Genomic DNA, 24,310 nt, shown 5'->3' with positions numbered 1-24,310 from the left:
ATTGAACATGAAAATAAAGAATAAAAAAACAAGACCACATAATATGATTTAAGCATCATTTATTGAACTTTACAAAAAGAAAATACAAATATCATGGCACTAAAGCCAGTTTGCAAATAATAAAAAAAAACATTAGGATTAAGATCCCTCTAACTAACATTACATACACCACAACGAAAGTTGCCCATTCAGACCTAAAAAAAAAAGAGATCAATGAAACTCGAACATCCCTGAATCACTGACTTTTTCAGTTCTTGATAATCTACAATCATAGTTTATATACATTTAATTTTCCACTGTTCAGCTTTTCAAAGCATTTTTACATCAGAGATTAAGTTGTAGGTCAGTGATCCTCAAGTCTGGCTCGCGAGATCCACTTTCCTGCGAAGTTTAGCTCTAACCCTAATCAAACACGCAAGAGTTTGCTAATCAGTGTCTTCAGGATCATTAGAAAATCACAGGCAGGCGTGTTTAATTAGAGTCGGAGCTAAACTCTGCAGGAAACTGGATCTCGCGAGCCAGATTTGAGGATCACTGCTGTAGGTCATTGGAAGGTTGTGAGAAAGACTGAAAATCATTAAACAATTGTTTGTGTTTAATTTGAAGAATTAAAGGGGTCATATTGATGCGATTTCAATTTTTTGTAAGTTTTATTGGTTTTGTCTCATCTGGTGATGTCTGGATTGTGAACTAATCTTTCTATTTGACCGGATCTTCTTAGGGAACCGGTCAAACCAGTTCACCAAATTGAACATAATCGTTTGAAACTGTTCGTGTCTCCAGTACGAACTAATCCACACATTTCTTAAGTTATTTGGCTTATAAACGTGCCTTACAATCCCTCTGAGGCAAAATAAACCAATATCCCGAGTAATCAGATACTCATAACAGTACATTGACTGAACTGCTAAAAGAGAACCGGTAATGAGATGCGCACGAGCAGAACAGCTGGAATGAGTCTCATGCTGTTGGCCTGGGAGAGACCACTGTAGGTTAAGGGAAGTAACATTTCCATCACAAACTGGGGGCATTGGACCAATCATCACACACTGGACAGCTGGCCAATCAGAATACATCTAGCTTTTTCGGAACTATAGACGGTTTCATCGGGCGCACGCGCCTGGACCTAAGTTAACTTCCGGTCTGTTGGCTGCAGTGCCTTGCCTTCTACAAACACAGTTAAAGTTAAGGTGATGAGTAGACTGAAGTTGGGCTCAGGTGGTTGTGCTGCGGGGTGTGTTTCCCATACATTTATTTTATTTTTGGAGACTCGCCACAAATTTTAAAACTGATAGATTTTCAAAAAGGCTTCGTTGAATAAACATGAGTAACGCTACGTACTGCACTTTTATTAATAATTCCTTACATTTATATGTTTAAATATCAAAGCGAGGCACAGGTGTTTTTATATCGCTGTATTTCTGAAGGAAGACTTGCATGTTATATGCCTGATAAAGCAGCGTATGAGCGTAGCTCTGCTTTGTTTACAGCTGTTACTGGGGAAACCTCTATTTCTCGCGCTTTATGTCTATGCTAACATCTCCTGCTGGCAAATAATGAATTTGCATATCATTAAGTCCGCCTGATCCACACAGCAAATATGTTTTGTTTGTTATCAAAAAATATCAACTCTAGAGGGACTTGGCTGTTATTTATTCTATTTGGAAATCTACCGGAAGTTAAGTTAGGTCCACAATACGGGCACGCGCAGTAACGTTTGTTTATATTGTTGCCGTTGAAACCGTCTATAAGCTTTGTAAAAATCGACGTGTTTCAGAAGGCGGGGCATAGAGGAGAAACAATGTGCATTATATGGAAAATAATGTGGTTTTTTAACCTTAAAGGTAAACACGTTGCATTACACAAAATACACAAAAGAATGTCTTTTTAGCAGCATCATATGACCCCTTTAAATTAGATTTGAGGTTAAAACCTTTTAGAAGATTAGACAAATTAACAAACATAGTTTTTTAAAATGCCAATTACAGAAAGGAATGTGTTTTAAGTAATGTTTGGAGTGACTGAATAGGCTTACCTTTAACAAACACATTTTTCTGACATTCATAACAGACTGTCCCTAGGTTAAACTAAAAAACATTTGTTACTTCTTGCTTATGGACATACAAAAGCATGCTCAATTCCTACGCTGAGAGAATGGAAAAATAAATCCCTATAACAGTTAGAAGTCTAAATTTGGCAGGAAAACAGATTAACCCTTTTTTTTTTTTTAAGAGTAAAAACTGAAATCAGAGTGTTGCAGTGGGATCTATGATCTTGTGAGGCTGAAATAGTGGCAGTAGGCATAAAGCTGAGGTGGATGTGAGCTGGACGCATTGGTTACTCACCTACAAGACCATTGCACCCTTCTCATGTACTCAAAGGATAGTTGGAGTGCCTCATCTCACCAACTGGAAGTGCTTCAAAAAGACTAAACGCCAGAGAACAAGCCAAGGCAAATGTCAGCCATTCTTCCCTCCAATTGTTAGAAAAAATGCTTGGAAATTTCCGACTCATTTTGTAAGCATACTGCGAGAAAACATACCTCAAAGGCACTAAAACCTTTTGGGGCCAAAAGAGTCAGTTTAAATATGAATAATCTAAGCAGAAAATATTTGTAGTCTAAATACCAAACCATGAGCATTTTGGGAAGCTGAAAAGTTATTTGTACTACTTCAGGCTGTTAAAAAACAAATTCCCCCTCAATAGGCACTGATCCAACCACACAGCAGAAAACAAGTGCCATTCCCATTGTGTTGACCTTATTTTCAGTATTAACTGATGTTAGCCTGATCCGAGCAGCTGTGCTAGAATGATGGGGAAGTGTATAAACAAGGTGCAGGCGTGGTTGGGGGCAAATGGCTTTACCTTAATGGGGAGCACGTCCGAGGCATTGTGGGGCGCTAATTCTCTTCCCCCGTCATGCTCAACTTGGCGTCCTGAGGCCCGGGAGCCATTATAGCTGTAGTTAGCGAAAAGGGAAAATGTGGCTGGAACAGCAGTAATAATAACAAGAAACATGCACTATTTATAATACAAAGCAGATGAATTAATTTACTGTGTAGAATTATTTGTGTGGAGCTCTAGTGTGCTGCACCGTCACCACTGGTCCATCTGCATTCTATCATATATCAAATTGAGAAAATTAACACTACAGTGGATGTTTGCCTGTGAGGTTTAACAGATGAAGTCGAATGTATAGTGGTGAAATTGTGTTCTAAGTGAGATTTGTGTGTGTACCCCACCATATTTCTTTGGAATGAAAGACTGAAGACTGCCTGAGGGGCATTCTAGAAAAAGAGGACATACATAACATGATTAAACAAGCCATTCTTTTGACCATACCTTCCAATTTCAATCATTATGCACTGAATGCTATCTAAAGGAAAGTTACTTAACTGTTATAACATCTGTATCACTTAAAAAATCCATTGCAGATGCTATGAAAGTTTGGGTAAATTCCCTTTATAAAAGATTGAAACCTCTAGCACTAGATAGATACATGTACTTTAACCTGGATGAATTATTCACACACTTTCAGTTTATGTTATAACATGAATGTTTAATTGAATTGCCTAAAATGTTCATGAACTGGGAAAACATTTTTTTCCCTTAAGAACAAAAAAATACAATTGTATGAAGCACTTCACTGTTTTTTTGTTTCACTCTATGAACCAATTGCCTTAACTAGCTATATGTCAGGCCTGAACAGGTTTTACACTTCCCATCCCTAAATAATAAGCGTTCCCACCCCGAAGCCCCTGGAATCAATTCACATGACTCTAAGGATAAAGAGACTATGATAAATGTGAACAAAATAAATGGTCAGAGAAACAATAGTAATTGCATGGGGCTACTTTCAGAAGAAACAAAATGTAAAAAAAACGTATTCTATCTATTAAGGGGTTTCCACTTATGTAAGTCAATACTCCCAAGTATTCGGTCCATGTAAGAGAGGGATGCAAAGCCAGAGACGGCAGTCGTTTGCTCTTTATATCCTGCAAAACAAGTATATTCACTACTGGCAGGCTATTGAACCAGTTCTGTTTGGTATTTAGCAACAAGGACATCTCAAACTCATTCAGAGTCAATAAAGGTATCCGATGGAAAACATATAGAACCACGAATATGCTTCTTGAGTGACAAGCATGTCCCTTTTGTAATGAATCTATTCATACCCTCTCTTTTCCAAAAGACGATTTTAATATCAGTTTTAATGTTGCCGAACTGGGCAGGTGTATCCATCTGCACAAGTGAGGCAGTGGTTAGAGCATTTTAGTAGAGGTTTGGGGATTTGTTTGGTATTGTGTCATCTTAATATGCCCTCCCTCACTCAAATGGATATATACGGAATACGGTCTGATGTGTATGCGATTGTGGTGCTCATGTGAAAGCTAAGGGATCAGCCGAACTGTTAACATTGTGTTCTCACTCAATCTCTCTCACACACAAACACACACAAAGACTTCACACAGGTCCTTTGTACATTCCAGCTAAACTACACTTTCTTCCTAGTAACTGTGAAATTTAACATCAGTCCAAGCCAAATAGAACTGAACGAAGACTATTTGGATTAAGATATTTTAAGCTTGCTCCTTTGTTAAACAATTAATTTAATAAAACTGTACCTGATCCTAAGTACTTGGTTTTACAAAAGTCTGTACATACACAAAAAAAGATTATTTTCACAAGGCACAATCATTTGACTTCGGAGAATGTCTGACCCAACACAATGGTCAAACAGTATTTTATCTATAAAAGTGACAGGTAATGCAATTCTGAGCACTTCTGGGGGGGAAAAGGAAAAAAATTAAACCGCGAGGAGCTCAGAATAAAAACTTTCATGGCCTTGTAAATGTCTACATTCTGTACATGATGAAGTTATTTAACATTATGGGGGGAGAAATTATACTGCCAAACTACAATATCAACTAAGTCAAACTGATGTTGCAGTAATAATTAGATTTATCCCTTTCCTCCAGTTTCTTTTCATGTAGGACCAAAACTCACACACACACACATTTTCACATCCAAACATGCGTGCATACACTTGTGAGGTGGAGGCTATCGATATGGGGACTCAGATGTGTGTTGGTAAGGGTAATCAGGTCGGCGTAGGAGGGGCTCCTTATGTGTTGAAGTTGGCTCATACACTCTTGGTGAAGCAGTGGTGCCTGGGGCCGACATCTGTTGCACATCCACTGGGCCCGGTGGCATCATGGGCATCTGAGCAGGTGGAGGTGGTGGCGGAAAGCTGTACTGGTACTGCTGATATTGCTGGTACTGCTGGTATTGTTGGTACTGTTGGTACTGCTGGTACTGTTGGTAGTACTCTGCATAGCACCTGGTATGGAGAAAGAAGAGTTTAGATGTGCTTTGTGGGCAAAACAATAATATTGAATATACTTATTTACAAAAATTTACATTTAATGAAAATAATAATAAAAAAATGAATATATAAAATAAATATTTACTAGAGATGATTTCTGTTGCCAAACATTTAGGATGCCATTACCTTGCAATTGGGTCGCCATTTTTAACTGCAGGTAGTTCTGGACCACCAGGAGGTGTTGGGAGCAGGGCCCGTCGTTTGGGTCGTGTCTGGGAGTACGGCTGGGGAACTGGATCGGGCAGTAATGGGGCCGTACGTCGTACCGGACTTCGGTCTCGGTCAGATTTGGTCACTGCCTGCTGTTCAGCCAGCACTTGTTGACCCTGCTCAAAGAATCGGGCCCGAGCAGCTTCAAAGACGGCTTGGGGGTCAGGCTCCGTGCCTCCCATGGTCCCATAAGCTGGACTGGCACTGTACAGAGAGGAATTTGCTCCATAGGCTGGGTTAACAGCTGCAGCCCCCGGCGGTGCTTCTCCTTCGGTGGGGTAGCCATCTGCAGCTTGGCTTGTCGACCTGCTCAGCACCTGGTCTGCTACAGCACTGTAGACTTGACTCGCCAGGGCTCCGTAGACCGCAGCACTGACAGGTTTGCCATCAACCCTGGAAGTGGTCAGGTCTTTCAGAGCTGCAAACGTTGGGTCAGTGCTCGCAGTATTGTAAAAAGAGTTGTGGACACTCTGCTGCACCTGAAGGGGAAGTCCGGCAGCAGCAGCGGCGGCTGCAGCCAAGACAGCAGCCTGACTCTGGTGGTGCTCCATTGAAGGCCTGTTGATCGGGCATTCTCCTGCAAAGTGGCCATGTGCACCGCAACTGGCACATGGGACCTTGTTTGCAGTCTGCTGTACCTTTGAGAGCTCCACTGCAAGTGGACGCCCCATGAATGAGGTTCCGTGAAGACCCTCAATGGCTTGTTCTGCATCCTCTTTACGCTCCATGTGCACAAAGGCGTAGCCTGTTAATGAGGAGGGCTTTGCTGCAAGAGAACACATTATGTTATATATTGAGCAAAAAGTATTGATACACTGATACAAATCAGGTGCATTATACACATACTTACTCTTTACTTTATCACAATCAAGTACTTTTCCGTAAGCCGAGAAGAGCTCATACAGGTCTTCAACTGAACAGGAAGCGCACAGGTTGCCCACAAATACTTTGGTGGAATTGAGGGGCCTCCCTTTGGATTCCTCAACTACAAGGCTCCGGCCATGGTATTCTCGACCATTCAGATCACGGATAGCACGGTCAGCAGCCCCTTCTCCCTGCAGATGGACAAAGGCAAACTGCCTCAGTACAGTTATGTGCACCACTTCTCCATAAGGGGCAAAAAGTCTTATTAGGTCATCTTGTGTAGTTTCCAAATCCAGATTCCCAACAAAGAGCTTCACTGCGTTGTTGTCGTCCATTGCACCCCAGAATACCTAGAAATAGGGAACAAGCCTTATTCCTTTCTTTTTGGAAGATCCAATTCATTCTAAAACTAAACGGGTCAGATATTTCAGTTGGGCTTATTGAACATGAGTTTAATCGGTTTGAGCTGAATTAAAAAGCCATTAGAAAGCTTAATTCAAATTACGATCACGTTGTATGTATAATGGAGCAGTTCAAACAGAACAGCCACGTATCAGCTTTTCTTATATAAATAACTACATATATGTAAACAGGTGTTAGCAACAGACGTGTTTAATCGTTCCTATCTCACATATCACGGCGTTTTAAAAACATGGCGCACAAAAAATTTGCTTTTTTTTAATCTACTACATTTTTTGAGTTTTTACACTTAAATTTTTTTTACATATATTTTAGTTCATCGCGCCAATCTTAATGTAAATGGAGTGATATACACAATTTAAAATACAAAACCATTCTAGTTAAACATACCCCAATAGCATCCCGCCACATCCGGGCACGCGCTAAAAATCTGGCTGCGCCGTCGTTTCTAGAACGTTTCTAGTTTTGCTAAAGACAACTGTCGATTTACACGCCAACTGTTAGTCAACAAGACTTTATTCCTCAAAACTTTCGCACATGTCAGCCCCATAATATGCACTATTTGCGTTCATATAAGCCTCGAAGGTACAAAATTCATATAATTAGCACTTGCGTAGTTTGCTAGCTTGTTAGCAACCACATACAGGAAATACAAAAATTATCGCTGACCTCACTCACTGATATACAATTCGGGCAATGGGTAAAACAAAATTACGACCAAATGGTAACGAACTGATTCAAAACACATATGTATCAAAACGACAAAAAATGTTTTGTCTACCCTCTTACCTAACGCGGCGGAGACACTGCATATCCGTTTCCTGACTGTTCAATGGTGTTCTTCTCGTCTAGTCCGTGTGAAAGCAAACGCTAGATGGAAGGATCCGGACGCATGTATTAGGTAAAGTCTAAAATTTCTTATGGAAGAATGTATAATAATATATATATTTTTTTTATTGTTTTTTATTTTTTGAGAGAGAGAGAGAGACATAATTTGGGAGTTGAGGATTCAGGTTTGAGCTGTAAAGTCATTTAAACATATACTTAAAAAAAAACTTTAATATAGTGACATTTTATATAAATAATGGTAAATCACAGACACGGGCAACACACAAAATTACAATATATATTCCATATCTTATTTGTTGTTAAGTGTCACAGCAACGCATGCGCGTAACCAGGTGTGAACGCTCGCCTGGAAAACACACTTGTGGGTAGACGAAACATGAATCAGAGTTTCATACTGACTCCTGTAGGCATATTTTCAAACGTGTGTGAGAAGGGGAATTAACAAGCAACATTCCTGGACTTTCCGCATTTCCAGAAGTAGTTCCGAGCATTTCATGGATCTGACACTTTGGGAAAAGTCACGAAGTAGTGTAGTTTGTTCTTTTTGAATAACAGCGCCTGGGAAACAGAGGTAAGTGACTCTTGTTCTGCGTGGCTTTTAAACATAGTCATGTGTTTGGTTATGACTATGTATTAGTGCCATGTGGCATCCACAGTACTGATACATTAACCTTCTTCTAAGAGACGTAGAGGAAGTTTGCGCCCAGTAACAAGACCCGAGTAAGATGTAGATTTTATGATTTATTTTTTTCCTTTTTAATAATTAAGTTCGTAGGAAGTGTTTAATAATGACTTTTCACAGATGACACATTATTGAACGAATTTCAAGAGGCACGAGATTACGTCAAGATGCATCTATTGTATTCTCTCTCTGCACATAGTCTAGTTATTATTAACTAGTCTACTAATGTTAATTTTAGTTATTTACTAATTTGTTATTATTCTGGCCATACCGTTTTCTATTTTTAATATATATTCATTAAATAAAATAAATAAATAGCTATAACTATATATAGATATTGATTTTTAAAATATATAATTTTACAGCTCATGAAAATATCTCGCCCTGGAAGCAATTATAAAAAAACTCAGCCTGCATTACAAATCAGAGCTGCTCCTTCCTAGTGCATATTTAAAGGCTTTCTCTCACCAGTCTGGACTTGCTCTGCTCATCCAGTAAATGAAGCGGCACTGCAGCAGTTATAGCAGAGCTTAGATGGACAGGACTGTAGTTTACACCCTGTAGTTTTCATGCCCTTTTTATGAATTTAAAAACGTATAACTGAAATGATCAATACATATAGTAGTATTACATATTGTAACACCACCCCAACCCCCAGAGGAGGCCACAGAAAATCGTGGGGTGGCATACCAAAAAAAAAAAAATGAATGAAAATGCAAAAGTAATGTGTGTTGTACCTATTTTATTTTGTTTCTTAATATGATTTTAATTAGCAACTAATTATTCTTCAATTAATTACTCTTCAAATAGTGTAGTTATTTTCCTTAACATTTGGCTGCCATGGAATTCACGTGGGCCGGATCTGGGCCAACACTATGTTGCTGTCTGGGACCAAAGCATGTCACAAAGTGAATAATGGCAGAAATATAAAGATTCTGTATTAATAATTGGGTCTGGGCTATATCAGGCTCAGATTTGGGGATTCCGGTTTACTTAAGGCTGAGAATTGGCACCAATAATAAAACCTGTTTTGGCCCAGTTCAGGGCCAGTTAAGGGTGATTAACTGGCTGAGATTCGGGATGTTAAAGGGGTCATATGATGCAATTTAATATATATATATATATATATATATATATATATATATATATATATATATATTTCTCTTTGGAGTGTTACGAGATCTTGGTGCATGAAAAAGATTTGCAAAGTTGCAAAGACTAAAGTCTCAAATTCCAAAGAGATATTCTTTATAAAAGTTAAGACTTGCCACGTCCACCTGAAACGGCTTGTTCAAACATGCCCCCAAATGTCTACATCACTATATGGAAATATTTGCTTAATGTCGCCCAAATGTTAATGCAAAAGGAATAAGGCATGGTTTCAGTAACCGCAGTTAGTGTTGGAGCAGCCATGTCAGGGAGATGCTGTGTGTATCTAGACAAAAGCAAAATCACTTTATTTGGCTTTCCAAAAGTAGATGCATTTAGGAATCTTTAAGATTACTTACAACAGAACAGCAACGCATTTTATGGACAACCGTTTCGTGAACCTATACTACTGGAAGTTTTTTTTTCTTATTAGTTTTGGCTATTGAATGTTAAAATGCAGAGTTTTGGGCGGCCGTGTGTGTGTGTGTGAGAGAGAGAGAGAGAGAGACATGGTCACAGTGGAGTAAGCTGTCTTAACCGTCCATGGCTTGTGTAATGCAAACACATACAAGCTTCATCACTGTGTCTGTCACGTCACTCTGTTCCCCTTTGGGCTTGAACTGATGGTAAAACTAAGGAAATTATTATCTGTTTTTACATTTATTTTGAAAGATGAAGCTCGCGATTATGGAAAGGGGAGTTACATTTCCAACGAGTGCTTGCGGTGTTCGGCCAATCACAATGCACAGGGTCAAGTTGGCCAATCAGAGCAGACACTTGTCAGATATATATATACTAGGGGTGGCCATAGTTTATACAATGCCCCTTGGTTCGAGGTGATGAATATATATGTGTGTGTGTTTATGTGTGTATATATATATATATATATATATATATATATGTATATATACGTGTATGTGTATATATATATATATATATATATATATACAGTACACCCACACCCACACACACATATATTCATCACCTTGAACCAAGGGGATAAATATATAAGAGAAATAATAAGAGATTATGCATTTTTCCTTATATATATGGAAAAATGCATAATCTCTTATTATTTCTTTCATTGTTATGTGACAAAATATATTTATTTTACATATCCTACATTTAGATTTCTTGTGAAAAGGCACGTTTTGTTCTGGTCAAATAAGAGAAACCTTAAAAAAACGTATGACGACTCAAAAAGTTGATGATATTTGCAAAAAAAATTCATTTTTAGATAAAAAATACTGATTCAGTTGCGTACAGTCATATTCAAGGTGCAAGTATTTAGTGTTTAAAGTTGCATAGGGACATACTCATGAATCTACATTCAGGGGGATTTTTTTTTTAAGGAACCAACCAAATGGTCCCTTGAGAGGAAAATTTTAATATAGCACTTTATTAATTTAGTTTTTGCAGTGAAGTACATGTTTTTTATTTTCCAAGTAACATCAAAATTATAGTAATACTTTTTTACTTCTCAGTTGACCTTAGGAGCATAAAATTTTGGTAAACGTGATCAGTGGAATATGTAAGCCTCTGTTGCCATAGCAGCCATTGGTTCTTGCCAAAAAATATTCCACACTGGCCCACACAGAGTCAACCTGCTACCAACCTCACTCAACACGTGAACAGTTTACTTAAGTGTCAGCTTGAGAAGCTAGTGTACATCATATAAGATGCATCGGTGAAGTTTTGATTTAATGCATTCACTTTTAACACATTTTATTATCATTATTATTATTTTTAATATAGGACAGATCCATGTCGAAATAAAACGCCTTTATTACATACTTCTTGAAAGTTTAATCTCAGTTCCTCTTCACTTTCCATAAAGATTGGTATAAATGATGCTTCTGTTATGTCCTTAAAGAACAATGCAAGTGTTTTTTGAATGGTCTGTGTGAATGCAGAACCAAAACAGTAGAGATGTGCTATTAGTCAAGACTGTGACACATGGTTCTCACATGGCCAGGAGAAAGACAGAATCAGCGAGGGAGTTTCCCTTGGCCATTGAAGAGCAACGGTCAGAAGGAATAAGTAGGCACATGATTGTGTTGAAAATAGCAATTGTAGGAAAACAGTGAGAAAAACATAGATGTGTACATGAATAATTTACTGTAAGAAAGAGAACTATGTTACTGACTTAAAGACATCCTCCAGAACTGGTCAGAACTTCCTTTTTTTGTCAAATGCCAACGCGAACACCACAAAGAAGAGAAACCGAGATACGTTGCCAAAGGAGTTGAAATCTCACTGTCATTCTGAAGATGCAGGGTGACCCGGTGTACGACTATCCTGACGCTCGGCCCGTGGGGGACAGACGGTCATGTCAACAGAGAGGATCCCTGAGGAGCATCAGTGTACTGGACCGGCTCTTGTTAACACACCCTGTGTGGCTCCAGCTCTCCATTAACTCAGCTACAGCTCTACATATCCTGCGGCGCGAGCCCCCCGGGGTGAGCAGCACAACCTTACTACCATCTGGTTTGAAAATAGAATGTTACAGTAAACGTTAACAGCATTTTTTGGAAACTTTTGTTACATTGCAGACCTTCCTGGTGCGTAGGTCAAGTACATCGCAGAAAAAAATGCTTTGTGTCCGGCTGGCGGACGACAACGTGCCGTCTTTCTTCAAACAGGTGTTTATCAGAGAAGAGGACTCTGGTGAGTTACATAAAAATATATTAAGCTTGTTATCTTAAATAAAATGTAAACAAGCAGTACATCTTAGAGAAATAGCAACAACAAAACAAAAAAAATCTACATTTTAATGTTAAAAATACATTATTTTCAATTACATTTTTTTTAACTTGAGTTATCTAACCAAACCATTTCCCTTTTATCAACAGCCTTCTCTTTGGAAAGCTCAGCTATCAGTTTCCCAGACCTGTGCAGACTCATCGCGTTCTACTGTGTTAGTCGGTATGGATTAGTATTTACTATTTTGTACCTACAACAACAGCATGGCACTCCCCAAATATGACATTTCTATTCCATGATTCTCGTATATCTGTAGGGATGTTCTTCCTTTCACTCTGGAGCTGCCTGAAGCAATCGCCAAGGCTTCTTCCCACAAACAGTTGGAGTCAATCTCTCATATGGGTGTGGGTAGGTACAAGATTCAGAGTCTGTTCAAATGAACTCCAGGTTTGAAAGAAGCCGTTCCTCTAAGGCATGGTAGATCGTTGCTTCTTGTATACTGTCTCTTTGTATTGTAAAAAAAAAAAAAAAAGAAATCAGTCAGCTATAATGTACAGTATCATAAAATATGGTTATCATGATCTCGATGACCTTCTGTATACCACAGAGTTCTGGAGTTCCCAGTTAAATGTTCGGGGCCCTCGCAATGAACCTCTTGTCGCTGACGAACTCTTGCCTCCGTCTCCAAGCCCACAAGACTGCTTAACACCCATCGACACAAACTCCACCCCGTTCCAGGAGCTTTGTCCAATCCAAACACGGAGTCCCTGCGAGCTAGATTATGGGGGAGGCAAAGGTTTATGTTTTGTCAACCCTCTTTTCCTACAAGACTACCCAGGGCGCAACGCCATGCGCAGGCGTCATCATTTCAAAACCAGTGTGAAGGTTCGTGTCTCCACTGAAAATTCCAGCTCCCTGTCGCCCCCTGTCCTCCCACCACCTCCACCGCCGTTACTGGCTAAAGCCAAATGCAAAGCCAGATTGAAAGCTGCAAAGCAGATGACTCCACCTGTCGCAGTTCAGGCCATAGAGGAAGCCACAGACTATATGCAACCTTGTGTAGTGTCACAGAAGAAAGCAAAGGTCACCTCTACCCTCTCTCCCACTGCTGAAGAAGACTATCAGATGCCCAAAGCTCTTCAGAAGGTACCTTTTCAGAGCTGATTGTATGGGACATTTCAGTTTAGTTTCTGAATTTTTAATGACTGCTTTGCTTTTTTAGGCCCAGCTGAAAATCCTGGAGCAGAAAGGACAGGAAGAAGAAGATGAGGAGGAGGAGGAAGGGCTTGTGTTGGAACAACGCCATGCTCCGTCTCTCAGTGAGCTGGACAGCAGCAGTTCCCTCAGCAGCCTCGACGAGGCGGAGGACAGTCCCGAACGTCCTGCTCTTGCACGAGGCACTAGCAACCCCGTCATGCCTCCTCCAAGGAAGTCTATGTCCGCCCTGCGCAAAATGAGCGCCGCCTTCATATCCCTTTTTGCCCCAGAGAAGCGAGTGGCACGGATGGTGGAGGACCTGTCTCGTGACCGTCGCATGGCGTTTGGTGCTCTGGTCCAGGACTTTCTGAGGCAGCAGAGAGAGGCGCTGAAGCCACATTGCTTGACCTCTGCTGTACAGCTGCTGCAGGATTTGCGTCTCTTCATCAATCAGGCCAAAGCGTTCATTCTGGAGTGTGGCGAGCTGGAACCTCCGATAGAAACTCTTCTGACTGAGAATGAGAAAGGTATTTAAATCAGTGTGATTTTACCTAATAATGTTGCTGGTAGCATTATTTACACACTTGCAATACAACCATATTTTCCTGTGTGCAGACCAAGCGTTGGAAAAGGCCATGTTCCGCTGTGTGCTGAAGCCTCTGAAGCCTCAGATTGATGCGGCTCTTCGGACCCTGCACAAACAAGATGGATCCTTCCAGAGAATGATGGACAGCTTGCAAAGAGCCAAAGGAGTCTCACCGCAGAAGCTCTTTGGGGTTCAGGTGGGCGTTCCTGACGCCCCGGGCATTGAGAAAATTAAGCACAAGCTGACTCTAATGCAGCGGGCGTACTCGCCCATCGACAAAGTGCTGCTGCTCTTGCAGATCTGCAAACTCATTTACAAAGCCATGAGAAACAAATCAGGTAAGGGGTTTTGGAATAACATTGGTTTATTTCACACATGTAGATTAATTTTTGCACACACAATACCATTCAAAAATCTCTTATGATCTCACTTGGATTACCTTAGCCATCATCTAACGTTTACCTATTCTTAAAAACAGGGCAGGAATTTGGAGCAGATGACTTCCTGCCTGCTCTCTCCTATGTGATGGTGCTGTGCAATATGCCAGAGATCTCTCTGGAGGTGGAGTATATGATGGAGCTTTTGGAAAGCTCTTGGCTTACAGGAGAAGGTACGAATGAAAACAGCTCCACATACACTGCTTACAGATATCCTTCTGAATTTTGAGCTCCACTGCTAATCAATACATGCTTAACTTTTATATGTTTTACATTTGGTAACTTTCAGTGCGAGTGTTATCCTCTTACCCAAACTCAAGTTTTCATTCTGTAAAGCAGGTCATTGTTATTAATTATTGTTATTAATTCTCTTGAAGGCGGTTACTATCTGACAAGCCTCTACGCCAGTCTGAGTCTTATTCAGAGTCAGCCAGAGGATGTGCCTCCCAGCGGCCTTACAAACCAGGCCAGAGAGTCTCTGAAAGAATGGAGCCGGCGTCGGAGCAACGAAACCACAAGTCATAAGGACAGCAAACTGCATCAGGTCAGATACACTGGTTGAACAAAGCACATCTACTCCATCTGAATTGTGCAAGTATAGTCCAAAAACAAGAGCTCTGTGTTGTTTCTATGCTACAGAGGTTTATAAAGGTGCTGTTTCAAGATGGCGACAGTAGCTTGGTAAAAACCCTAATGTGGAAGACTGCACTCAACGGTGAAGCCATGGCTCAGCTCTGTGCTGTGAAGTTTGGAGTGGACCAGCCGGAGGATTACAGCCTGTACTGGAGGAGAGACGGGGAGTTAACGCCTCTCCCGCCTGACGCCCAGATTCAAGACCTGCAGAGCATGGGTGTGAGTGGGGTTCCCCTTATTTACCAGGCGTCCGGTCAGCATGAAAAGTCCCAGAAGCTGAACAGAGGAAGTGCAGTGGATCTAACAGAGGCAGCTTCATAATGTGGGAGTTTTTCGGATGTCACATGTAGATCAAAGCAATTCTGCATTTTATACAGCATGCCTGATTACTCACAGAAAAGCTGATGATAATAATAATGCTCATTTATTTAATGTTAACTGTAAGATAGGATTACACCTCTTAAAAATAAAGGGTGTTTTCTGACATCTATGGTTCCATGAAGAAACAATAACATCCATTGCACAATATGTTCTTCATAGTAAAAAAAAAAAAGGTTGGGAGGGAGGGGGGGGGGTGGAACGTTCACTGAAAGGTTCTTTGGGAAACCAAACATTCTTCTATAGCATTGGAACCTTTATTTTTAAGATTGTAGATTTTATAAGATGCAAAATCAGCCTGTTTAATGTCCATGACTGCTAATTACTGATTGTGTTTAGCTAGTGTTCTGTGATACTTCATAAGGCTAATTTATTAAGAAATCGTTTGTGTATTATGTTTAATCTTCTTTTAGGTTGGCTATTAATGACTGGTTTCATTACCCCAACTCTGTTCTCCATTTTTTTGTTCTTTAATTTTAGTCTTTTCTAATGTAAAGTAATTAACCATTTATGGAAATATCTAATTTATGAGATGGTCAGTATTGAGATATTGGATTTAGTCTTATTGTTCATCTTGTATTATGGTAATATTTATATGAAATGCATTGGACAAATGTTTTGGCATTTTGAAAGTAAAAGACAATGAAAACCCTTCAGAAATCATTGGTTTTATTTGGTAGGGACTGGTGGCTTTCACCATCCACACTGAACACCGACAACATGTTTTGAGCAACCAAAGATCCTTTAAACCAGTGAAGAATTGATATTCTCCTGGATAAGTGAATCAGCAGATGAACTCTACACTAGATATGATCTAAAAGTAGCAGAGAGTGTGTTTCCATTTTAAAGTAAGTTGAGAAAGTGTGTTATGTGTTGTGATTACATAAGTCCCACCCTCACACAGCAAGTTGACTCTTGTCAGCGCTTCCACATGCACGTGTGGGAAGTGTGGGCTGCGGCCTGACTCAAAGTAGGAACAGAAATTTCTAATTAAAACTAATCAGAGTTGCCTTTGTTTAAAAGTGAATAGACAAAATAGAAAGAAGTAGGAAATCAGTGGGAAAGGTAAAATACGGGGTGTTACATTTGTGTGTGTGGTTCGTTCTTCCTTCCTCCTACATGTGAATGGTTCTATAATCATTACCAGTGCCTTCAATTGTGCACTCTTCAGCCGTTTGTTCATTTCTGAAAGTTGCCGTGGTTCAGTGTGGTCTAATACTCGTCTGAGAGGATGTATCCTCTCAGCACCAGCAGGACGAGTCCATGCAGGTCATTTCCAGCAGCTGGGCCTCTACCTCCTCGGCATCGTCTGGGAAGCGTTTGACGAAGGACTGGATGAGCCCTGCAGCGCTGCCTTCATACTCAACCAGCTCCACAGCGTCACCTATGACATATAGAAGCACATTATTCCTCTTATTCATATGTGTTTCTGTGCTACTACGTCTCTGATCATATGAGAATGCTCTATTTTGGTACATGGCTATGAAAGGAGACTGCACACGGACCTTTGATGTAGGTGTTAGCCTGGACAAACATCTTGCGAGCTTCCTTACGGAGCAGAACCGTCTCTCTGAGGCGCAGGAAATCGTGGGTGCCGTCAGCAGTCACGGCAGAATAGCCTTCGTACAGAGCCCTTCCTCCCTCCACGTCAGCTGTGGACTTGTGCACCTTTACACAAAGAAAATGATCAAAACAATATACAAACTAATCTGGTATTACTGAACAGAACCATGGCTATTTGCAAAAGCTCTGAATCTAATTTCTGTACCCTCAGAGTAAAATCTTTTTTTTTTTTTTTAAAGGTAACGATGGGATACTTAAATCTGTCTTATTTATATTTTAATTTATGTAATAATTCACAATTATGAGAACTAAAGTAGAACTGTGATATAAAGTCACACTAATGTAAACATTAAATAAGACAAACACTAACTGAAATAATAATAAAAATATATATATATTTGCAGGGGTAACCTTTTAATTTAGTTCACTTGAAAGACTAAAATCACTACAACAGAAATAAAAATGAAAACAGAAAAATAACTATACAGAAAAAAATTAATATAAATGTCTAAAATGAAATGGAAACTATCAAGATATTAATAAAAACTAAAGTAATTAATTATACTACAATAGCACTGATATAAAGTCACATTATTGTATAATTATTATAATAATTTGATCACAGGAGGTTGCTTATGTGGTGTGGATTTAAGTAAAAAAACTAAAGCTCCATTTGAACCCAGTAAGCAGGCTGTACCTGCAGTTTACAGAGGAACCTCTGGATGGCGATCTTGCCCACTGTGTATATCTTGCTGCGGTCCAGTGTTATGACTGCATCTGGCCGTCCATCTGCCCCTGTACACTCCCTCAGACCAACCAGTCCCTCTCCGGCCTCCAGCAGAACCCGTAAAATCACAAACCGGGCCTGCATGTGTGCCTACGAAGGCGAGACATCCAAGATAGCGTTAAGACAGCCAGACAATCAAGAGAAACAGTAATGATTTCTGGGCATTCACACATCTCACCTGTCTCCAGCTCTTGCTCTCTGGCGTGTAGAACTCCAGCCCCAGCAGACCGGCACGCACCATGGTCAGCCAGTTCACGTATACCACCTCCTCTGCATCGTCCCCTTCATGTCCGAAAATACTGCCGCACACACAGATTTCTTCAGCATCCAGCTGAGTGAATTCCTGCAGAGGTGACTAAATATCCAGTGACTCACCTGAGCACCTGTTTGTTGAGACACAGGTAGAGTCCCACACACTCAGCTCGACACTCTTCATAGGACGAGGCAATGGTGGAGAACTTGCTGTCCCACGTCTCGCTACCCTTGTACCAGCTCGAGATCTAAAATCCAGAATTTACATTTCATGACACACAATTTCTAAAGAGCATAAAACAAAGTGGAATCCACTAATGAATGCGATGAAAAAAACTCACCAGTTCTCCGGTTTCTGGATTACGAACAGCAGTTTGATCAAAGTTGTATTTTCCCTTATCATCCTGTTTCAAAACAAACATAAGATGAAGCAACTTTGAGACATTTGTGTTCAGGAAATATTCTGGGTCAATATAATCATGCTCTATTGAGAGCTTAAGCGCCAAATTCAACTCAAATAGCAGACACACTGCTAAAAGACTATTTAGGCAACTTCATAGCTCCAACAACACATCTGTTTGTACAGAAGAATTAATGTTTCAATGAAGAAGTAAAAAAACACTAGCATTCAAAGGATAGGATATGACACTGTGTTGATACCTGAACAAAGAGCTTCCCGCTGCCATGACCCAGCAGCTCATGGAGTCCCACCTGCACCTCAAAAGAAGGACCCTTCCATTTGATATACAGGTCCTACAGGAATAAGCCACAGAGGAAGAGAACCATCATTCTGCGCCTCCATTACAACATGTTTATAGTTTCACATCAGTCTTACTTTATCATTCTCCTCAAGAAAGGTGAGCTTGTCTTTCTGTGTGGCGTATGCAACTGCCAGCACATTCCCAAGGGACACGTTCTTGAAACCTTCTGTCTGTCTGATGTCGTCATCTACAGATAGAAAAATGGTTGAACGTTCATCAATGAGACCTGACTGCACATGGGGGAAGAAACATGTTGGATAAGAGGGATTTACAGTTTGGAATGTTGATTCCTGCAGGGATGCCGCTGCCGGCGAAGGTGAGTACGTCCAGAGAGGTGAAGTCTGGCTTGAGGAAGCGGTCCTTCTCAAAGGCTGGAGGCCAAGGCAGCTCGGGCAGTAAGACTTCGGCTGAGCTCACCAACTGAGCGAAGCGAGCGCTCATGGCCTTGTTGACCACAGCAACAAAACCTGGTGGATGAGATGGAAAGTGTGGAGGAGAGAGAGACATAGTGGTCGTAACTGGCTATCTATAGGAGTTACTCGGTTGTTTTAAGCAATTTGTGCGTTCCATTTCCTGTTTTACACAACCATTCAAAGAATTGCGATCGGAATGATTTTTTATCATATATGAAGTCTGTTATGTTCACCAAGGCTGCATTTATTTGTTAATATATTTTAAAAAGTAATTTATTCCTGTGACAGCAAAATTCAATTCCCAGAAGTCATTACTCCAGTCTTCAGTGACAGATGGTCCTTCACAAATCATTCTAAAGGTGGGTCATATTTACAGTTTCTTATTACGATCAAAGTAGAAAACAGCTGTGCTGCTTAATATTTCTGTGGAAACGGTGATAGTTTATTAAAGATTTTTTTAAAACATTATACACTTTTGATCAATGTAATGTGCCACTGCAAAAATTCTGACATAGTCATAATAAAAATAACAATAATTAAATAATAAAAGAATAAGTCAGATTTCCTTTCAAGATATTCATTCTTTTAATTAGGCTTTTATTATTAATATATATTTTTAAATGTAAAATATATTAATCATAGAAGAGGTGTTCAAACCATTCTTCTGTAGGTTTGTTCTGCATAATCTATTTAGAAATAAATCAGGGCAAAACAATGAGCATCACTTTGTTTGACCCACTAATATCTGAGCTCACCTTCAAATTCACCCCTTGAGCCAAATGGATCTCTGTAGCTCTCGATAAAACCAATGTAACTGTTGCAAATTTTAAAAAGAGAGAGAGAGAGAGAGAGAGAGAGAGAGAGAGAGAATAATAAGGTTTTAAAAAGAATGAGCAAGCATAGTATAAACACAAATATGAAACATAAGTATCTAGGCTTCTGTCAACAGCCTGGTCTGTTAAATATTGTTCAGTCACCTCTCCACAATAGGTCCTTTGTCTTTAATCCAATAGCGGGACCCTTCTTTATGGGCTTCCACTGAGCCACATGTGAAACTGCGGATGTACTCTTCCAGCATCTTCTTCTGGTTCTCATTGGCTGCATAATCCTAAAACAAAACAGAAAACCTTTACTGATGCTTTAAAAGGTCATGCTATTCATTTCACATTCAAAAGTACCAATGGATCAGCTTTTTTGGTGAATGTTGCCATACCTTGGCTTTTTCCAAGTTCTGACACACTTTCTCCATAAGAAAGGCATAATCGCCTTTCTTAACAGAGAACACCGAATCCTCAAATTCATGTTTGCCACAACAAACGTCACTCTTTCCTTCAACAGCACTGTTGTCTGCAGATGGGAGGGAGACAATAGTCAAGAGAACGAAAAGTGATTTATATCAAACTGGATTTTAGCTGCTCTGTATACTCACCCTTCTCGGCAGACGCCAGACGCACCTCATAGCATCGCTTCCCATCTATTTCAGTCTTGAACAGACGGGTGTTGTAGGCACTCAGGTTCTACAAGGATGATTATCATTGGTAAAGTTCATTTGTGCAGTAATAGCTGCTGTCAGTAAGGATACAACAACATCATGGGTTCGATTTTCCAGGGAAAGCAAGAACTAATTAAATGTGTGCCTTGAATGTAATGCAAGTCTCTTTAGATAATAGCTTATCCCAAAATGCACAAATGTAAACGAATGAATAAGTTACAATATTGTTCAACTGGTTAAAATAAGTTAATGCATTAGCTAACATGAACAATAATGTTACAATACTTTTGACACTATTTATTAACCTAGACTAATGTTCATTTATTAACGCTTAATTCATATTTGCTCATAGTACTTGCGTCCATTAATACGACCTGAAATGTTAAACACATTAGTATATTTAGAAATGAACCTACATTAATAAATGCTCTTGATAGATTCTTTATTGTTAGCTCAGAACATCGAATAGATTCATTAATGCTAACAAAATGAACGTTATTGTAAATTGTTAATGAAATTTCTTCCAAATTATTAATTTTATGCACTTGGCAGATGCTTTTACTTTAAAGGTATTCAATGCTTTACATTTTCCTAATACTAGAGTTCCCTTCGATCAAAATACATGATTACGTATAGTAAATATATATATATATATATATATATACATACATACAGTACTATGTAAGACACATGTGGTTGAACATTAAAAAAATATATTGTATTTGTGTCAATAATTCCACACAGTTTTCATATTACTTCAATGAACTAGCCGGATCTCTCACATATGCACTATACCTTAGAGTCCAGAAATTTCTGGGCAAGCTCTGCATCTTCTAAGCAGCAGTTTCCTGAGAAGTACGCCGAGATCCCCTAGGAGAAAGGCATTATTAGGTAAAACAGCAAACCAAAAGGCAGATTGTAGTATGATATCTTAAATTTTCATTTTACCTTCTCACCCAGACCGAGCTGTTTCTGCTTGTCTTCTAGGGAGTAGAGGGGCTCGCAGCACCAGCCCCACAGTCTCTCCACGTCACCAGGGCTCTGTTTAAAGGCCAGACTCTCCCACACCAGAGCCTTGAACTTCTCCTGCATATCAAAACAGGCAAAATTATCAAACACTAAAACTTATATTATTACATCAAAATCTGTCAGAGGTCCCACACATGGGACATAATAAGTATGGTTTTTGACCTTTGGTAGGTTGGGGATGAATTTGGTGTCCCCGAATGACTTGTAGTTCCCCATGTTTGCATAAAGTCCGGCAGCATATACGAGGAAGGCCTGGAAACAGACAAAGCGTTGTTAATAAAAATGAATACAGAATGGGATGTTAGCTAACGTTGGTGTTCTTAACAGGTTTGCTTCACCTGATACTCCTCTGCGCTCAGTCCAGCTGCAGTCGCCGCTGCCTCCAGCTGCTGTGGCGCCTGTGCACGGAACATTTTTTGCAGCAGCACGTAGATGTTGGCAGACTCAGGAGAGGTCTGGATCAGCACGATCAGTCCACCGTACCAGGACGCCCGAGAGAGGTAGTGTGCATACAGTTGCTCTTTGGGAGACAAGAGCTTGAATGCCACCCGGCAGTCCAGAGCAGAGATCCCGATGTCATTAGGGAGGTAATACTGAGAGTCCACCATTTCGGTCTTTAGGCAGCTTGATTGCTCTCCACTGAAAATACACACAAAACATCAATCACTGATTAAATATTTTACTTTACAAAAGCACAAAATCAACTGGTTATTATTAGGGATTCACATCACAGTCTCAATCTGAACTTGTCTCTACGCACACAAAAGCTAATAAAATTCAATAGCTGAGCAGATACTGTAAGTCAGAAGTTTGACTTTTGGCTGAAAGGTCATCCAGCACTGACAAAGAGAGTTTCTCTTTCACTTCTGGGACTTTCTGATCAGCTAATTCTGTTAGCACACTCGATAGTGCAGGGAATCAAGACAATGAAATCCCGCAAATATGTGCCGTGCATAACATATATGCGATAATTCACTATTTAACTAATCTTGCCATCTATTATAGCCAACGTATGGCTTCTCTTTAAGCAATATCCAAGAGATAAATAACAACACCTATCACAACTTCTACCTGAATTGTGCGTTCACTCCTGTCAAAATGAGCACCGGCGTTCGAAACTACTTCCGCTACTCATTCAACGGAATGACCCGCCCTTCAGCCAATCAGACGACTGAAATGTTAATTGACAGGTGTGAGAACCAATAGGAACAAAGGGTGAAAAGGTTTCGCGTTGTATGGATATGCAAATGAAATGATAGTTCTGTAAAAAAGCAATATTTATGTGGGTATGTAAAAATATTAACATATATGTTTAATATAAAGATAGAAAGTATCGATATATATGATTTCTGGCATTAGTAGACTGAACTTTTAGCTCATGTTGTTGAAATGAACTTGCATTGTTTATCAGTTAAGTACTTAAATGGAATTCATTTCCCAGCACTCCAAAATAACCTTTCTGTCAACAGGAAATTGTCTATCTGCATGGTCTGAACAGCGTCTGGACCACCCATGATCATTTATTTGTTGTGCTGGCTTTCTGACAGATGAGAATAGTTGGCCAAGCATACATTTAGGTGTGAAATAAATAATGAAGGTGAAATAGCCAACCCCAAATAGAGTTTTAATAAACTAGAATAAAGGTTAAATAATAATAAAAAAATTAGTCAGTCAATATATCTTTTAAACCTTGAAAACTACTTCACTACATTGAGGTAAGTCAATTGATGATAAACAAGTAGTAGGCTTAAAGAAACAACAAGTGGTAAATCAAGAAATTCAATTTCTGGAATTCAGTTTCTGTCCTCTATTCTAATGAATATAACCCCCAAACATTAAATATATAATATAACCCCTGAGCATAAGCCCCAAACATTAAAACCAGCTCAGTGTTTATTGCAGTCGTGGGAGACTGGCACACTGCTGAAGGGAGGGAACAGTAATCAATGTGGAGTCAGGGAATCAAGATGATCCAAGTGGCGCCAGATGAGAAGATAGTAACCTCTTGTTCGGAGGTCTGAATGGGTCAAGTACCTTCTGAGGAACCGTCATTGGCTGCATTATGCCTTAAACTGGCCTCAGCTTTTCTCTTTTCTTTGTTGTCTGATAGAGGCGTTGTGCAAAATGCACAAATTTTACTAAAATATGCATAATAAATGAAAGAAAATAATAAATTTTTCTGCTTATTGAGATAATGTAGATGTCCCTCAACATGAATATAAGCAGACTACAGAGTAAAAGGTGGTGGTGTTGTGTAAAAAAAACAATACAAAACAAAAATAATTGATTAGCATAATATACATGCATATATATTTAATGAGTAGTCAGACCCGCATGCTTTATCTCAGCCAACAAAGATGTGGTTTAGAGCAAGCCAATCACAGAAAGCAAATGTCAATAAATCACATACATGCAACAGATCACTGGGACGGCACATCGTCCGTTGCCTGTATGTTTATTCTCCTCACTAGAGGAGAAGGAGAATGGAACAACTCTGACACCATTTTGCACAAATTATT

General features: G+C 39.7%; 3 protein-coding genes across 13 annotated transcripts; 1 reads left to right on the top strand and 2 right to left on the bottom strand.

Annotated features, from left to right (window-relative positions):
- Positions 1 to 42: 42 nt before the first annotated feature.
- LOC127941352 (RNA-binding protein 4) lies at positions 43 to 7,769 on the bottom strand. Of its 9 annotated transcripts, none has more exons than XR_008148989.1 (6): positions 7,271 to 7,489; positions 6,447 to 6,810; positions 5,513 to 6,362; positions 2,866 to 5,341; positions 2,346 to 2,428; positions 43 to 2,087 (listed from the first exon to the last, which is right to left on the bottom strand). XR_008148989.1 is itself a non-coding variant. In XM_052536350.1 (4 exons), the coding sequence occupies exons 2-4, from the start codon at positions 6,793 to 6,795 to the stop codon at positions 5,062 to 5,064; spliced, it is 1,479 nt and encodes a 492-aa protein (XP_052392310.1). In that variant the 5' UTR covers positions 6,796 to 6,810; positions 7,670 to 7,769; the 3' UTR covers positions 43 to 5,061. The 9 variants fall into 9 exon arrangements, 2 of the variants coding, with proteins under 2 accessions (XP_052392310.1, XP_052392309.1); XR_008148990.1 differs by having other exon boundaries at positions 43 to 194; XR_008148988.1 differs by having other exon boundaries at positions 43 to 2,428; positions 2,866 to 2,959; positions 3,243 to 5,341.
- On the top strand, positions 7,633 to 16,146 carry LOC127941350 (ras and Rab interactor 1). 2 transcript variants are annotated; one of them, XM_052536345.1, is made up of 11 exons: positions 7,633 to 7,781; positions 11,831 to 12,019; positions 12,113 to 12,227; positions 12,413 to 12,485; positions 12,580 to 12,671; positions 12,871 to 13,409; positions 13,486 to 13,987; positions 14,076 to 14,384; positions 14,525 to 14,656; positions 14,861 to 15,027; positions 15,123 to 15,673. In XM_052536345.1, exons 2-11 carry the CDS (start codon positions 11,831 to 11,833, stop codon positions 15,435 to 15,437), a joined length of 2,433 nt encoding a protein of 810 aa, XP_052392305.1. In that variant the 5' UTR covers positions 7,633 to 7,781; the 3' UTR covers positions 15,438 to 15,673. The 2 variants fall into 2 exon arrangements, with proteins under 2 accessions (XP_052392305.1, XP_052392304.1); XM_052536344.1 differs by lacking the exon at positions 7,633 to 7,781 and adding an exon at positions 8,055 to 8,300 and having other exon boundaries at positions 15,123 to 16,146.
- On the bottom strand, positions 16,147 to 23,008 carry LOC127941351 (dipeptidyl peptidase 3). 2 transcript variants are annotated; one of them, XM_052536346.1, is made up of 18 exons: positions 22,863 to 23,008; positions 22,130 to 22,430; positions 21,954 to 22,043; positions 21,711 to 21,848; positions 21,558 to 21,632; positions 20,700 to 20,787; positions 20,484 to 20,617; positions 20,248 to 20,378; positions 20,026 to 20,084; positions 19,130 to 19,324; positions 18,932 to 19,044; positions 18,757 to 18,849; positions 18,438 to 18,500; positions 18,220 to 18,344; positions 18,023 to 18,143; positions 17,755 to 17,934; positions 17,000 to 17,162; positions 16,147 to 16,878 (listed from the first exon to the last, which is right to left on the bottom strand). In XM_052536346.1, the coding sequence occupies exons 2-18, from the start codon at positions 22,397 to 22,399 to the stop codon at positions 16,736 to 16,738; spliced, it is 2,181 nt and encodes a 726-aa protein (XP_052392306.1). In that variant the 5' UTR covers positions 22,400 to 22,430; positions 22,863 to 23,008; the 3' UTR covers positions 16,147 to 16,735. The 2 variants fall into 2 exon arrangements, with proteins under 2 accessions (XP_052392306.1, XP_052392307.1); XM_052536347.1 differs by lacking the exon at positions 22,863 to 23,008 and adding an exon at positions 22,552 to 22,681.
- Positions 23,009 to 24,310: the final 1,302 nt, after the last annotated feature.

The sequence above is a fragment of the Carassius gibelio genome, chromosome A21 (assembly GCF_023724105.1).
Source record: "Carassius gibelio isolate Cgi1373 ecotype wild population from Czech Republic chromosome A21, carGib1.2-hapl.c, whole genome shotgun sequence".
NCBI classification, from domain to species: Eukaryota; Metazoa; Chordata; class Actinopteri; order Cypriniformes; family Cyprinidae; genus Carassius; species Carassius gibelio.
The sequence above is the reverse complement of the archived record's forward strand: the minus strand, read 5'-3'. Positions and strand labels throughout refer to the sequence as shown.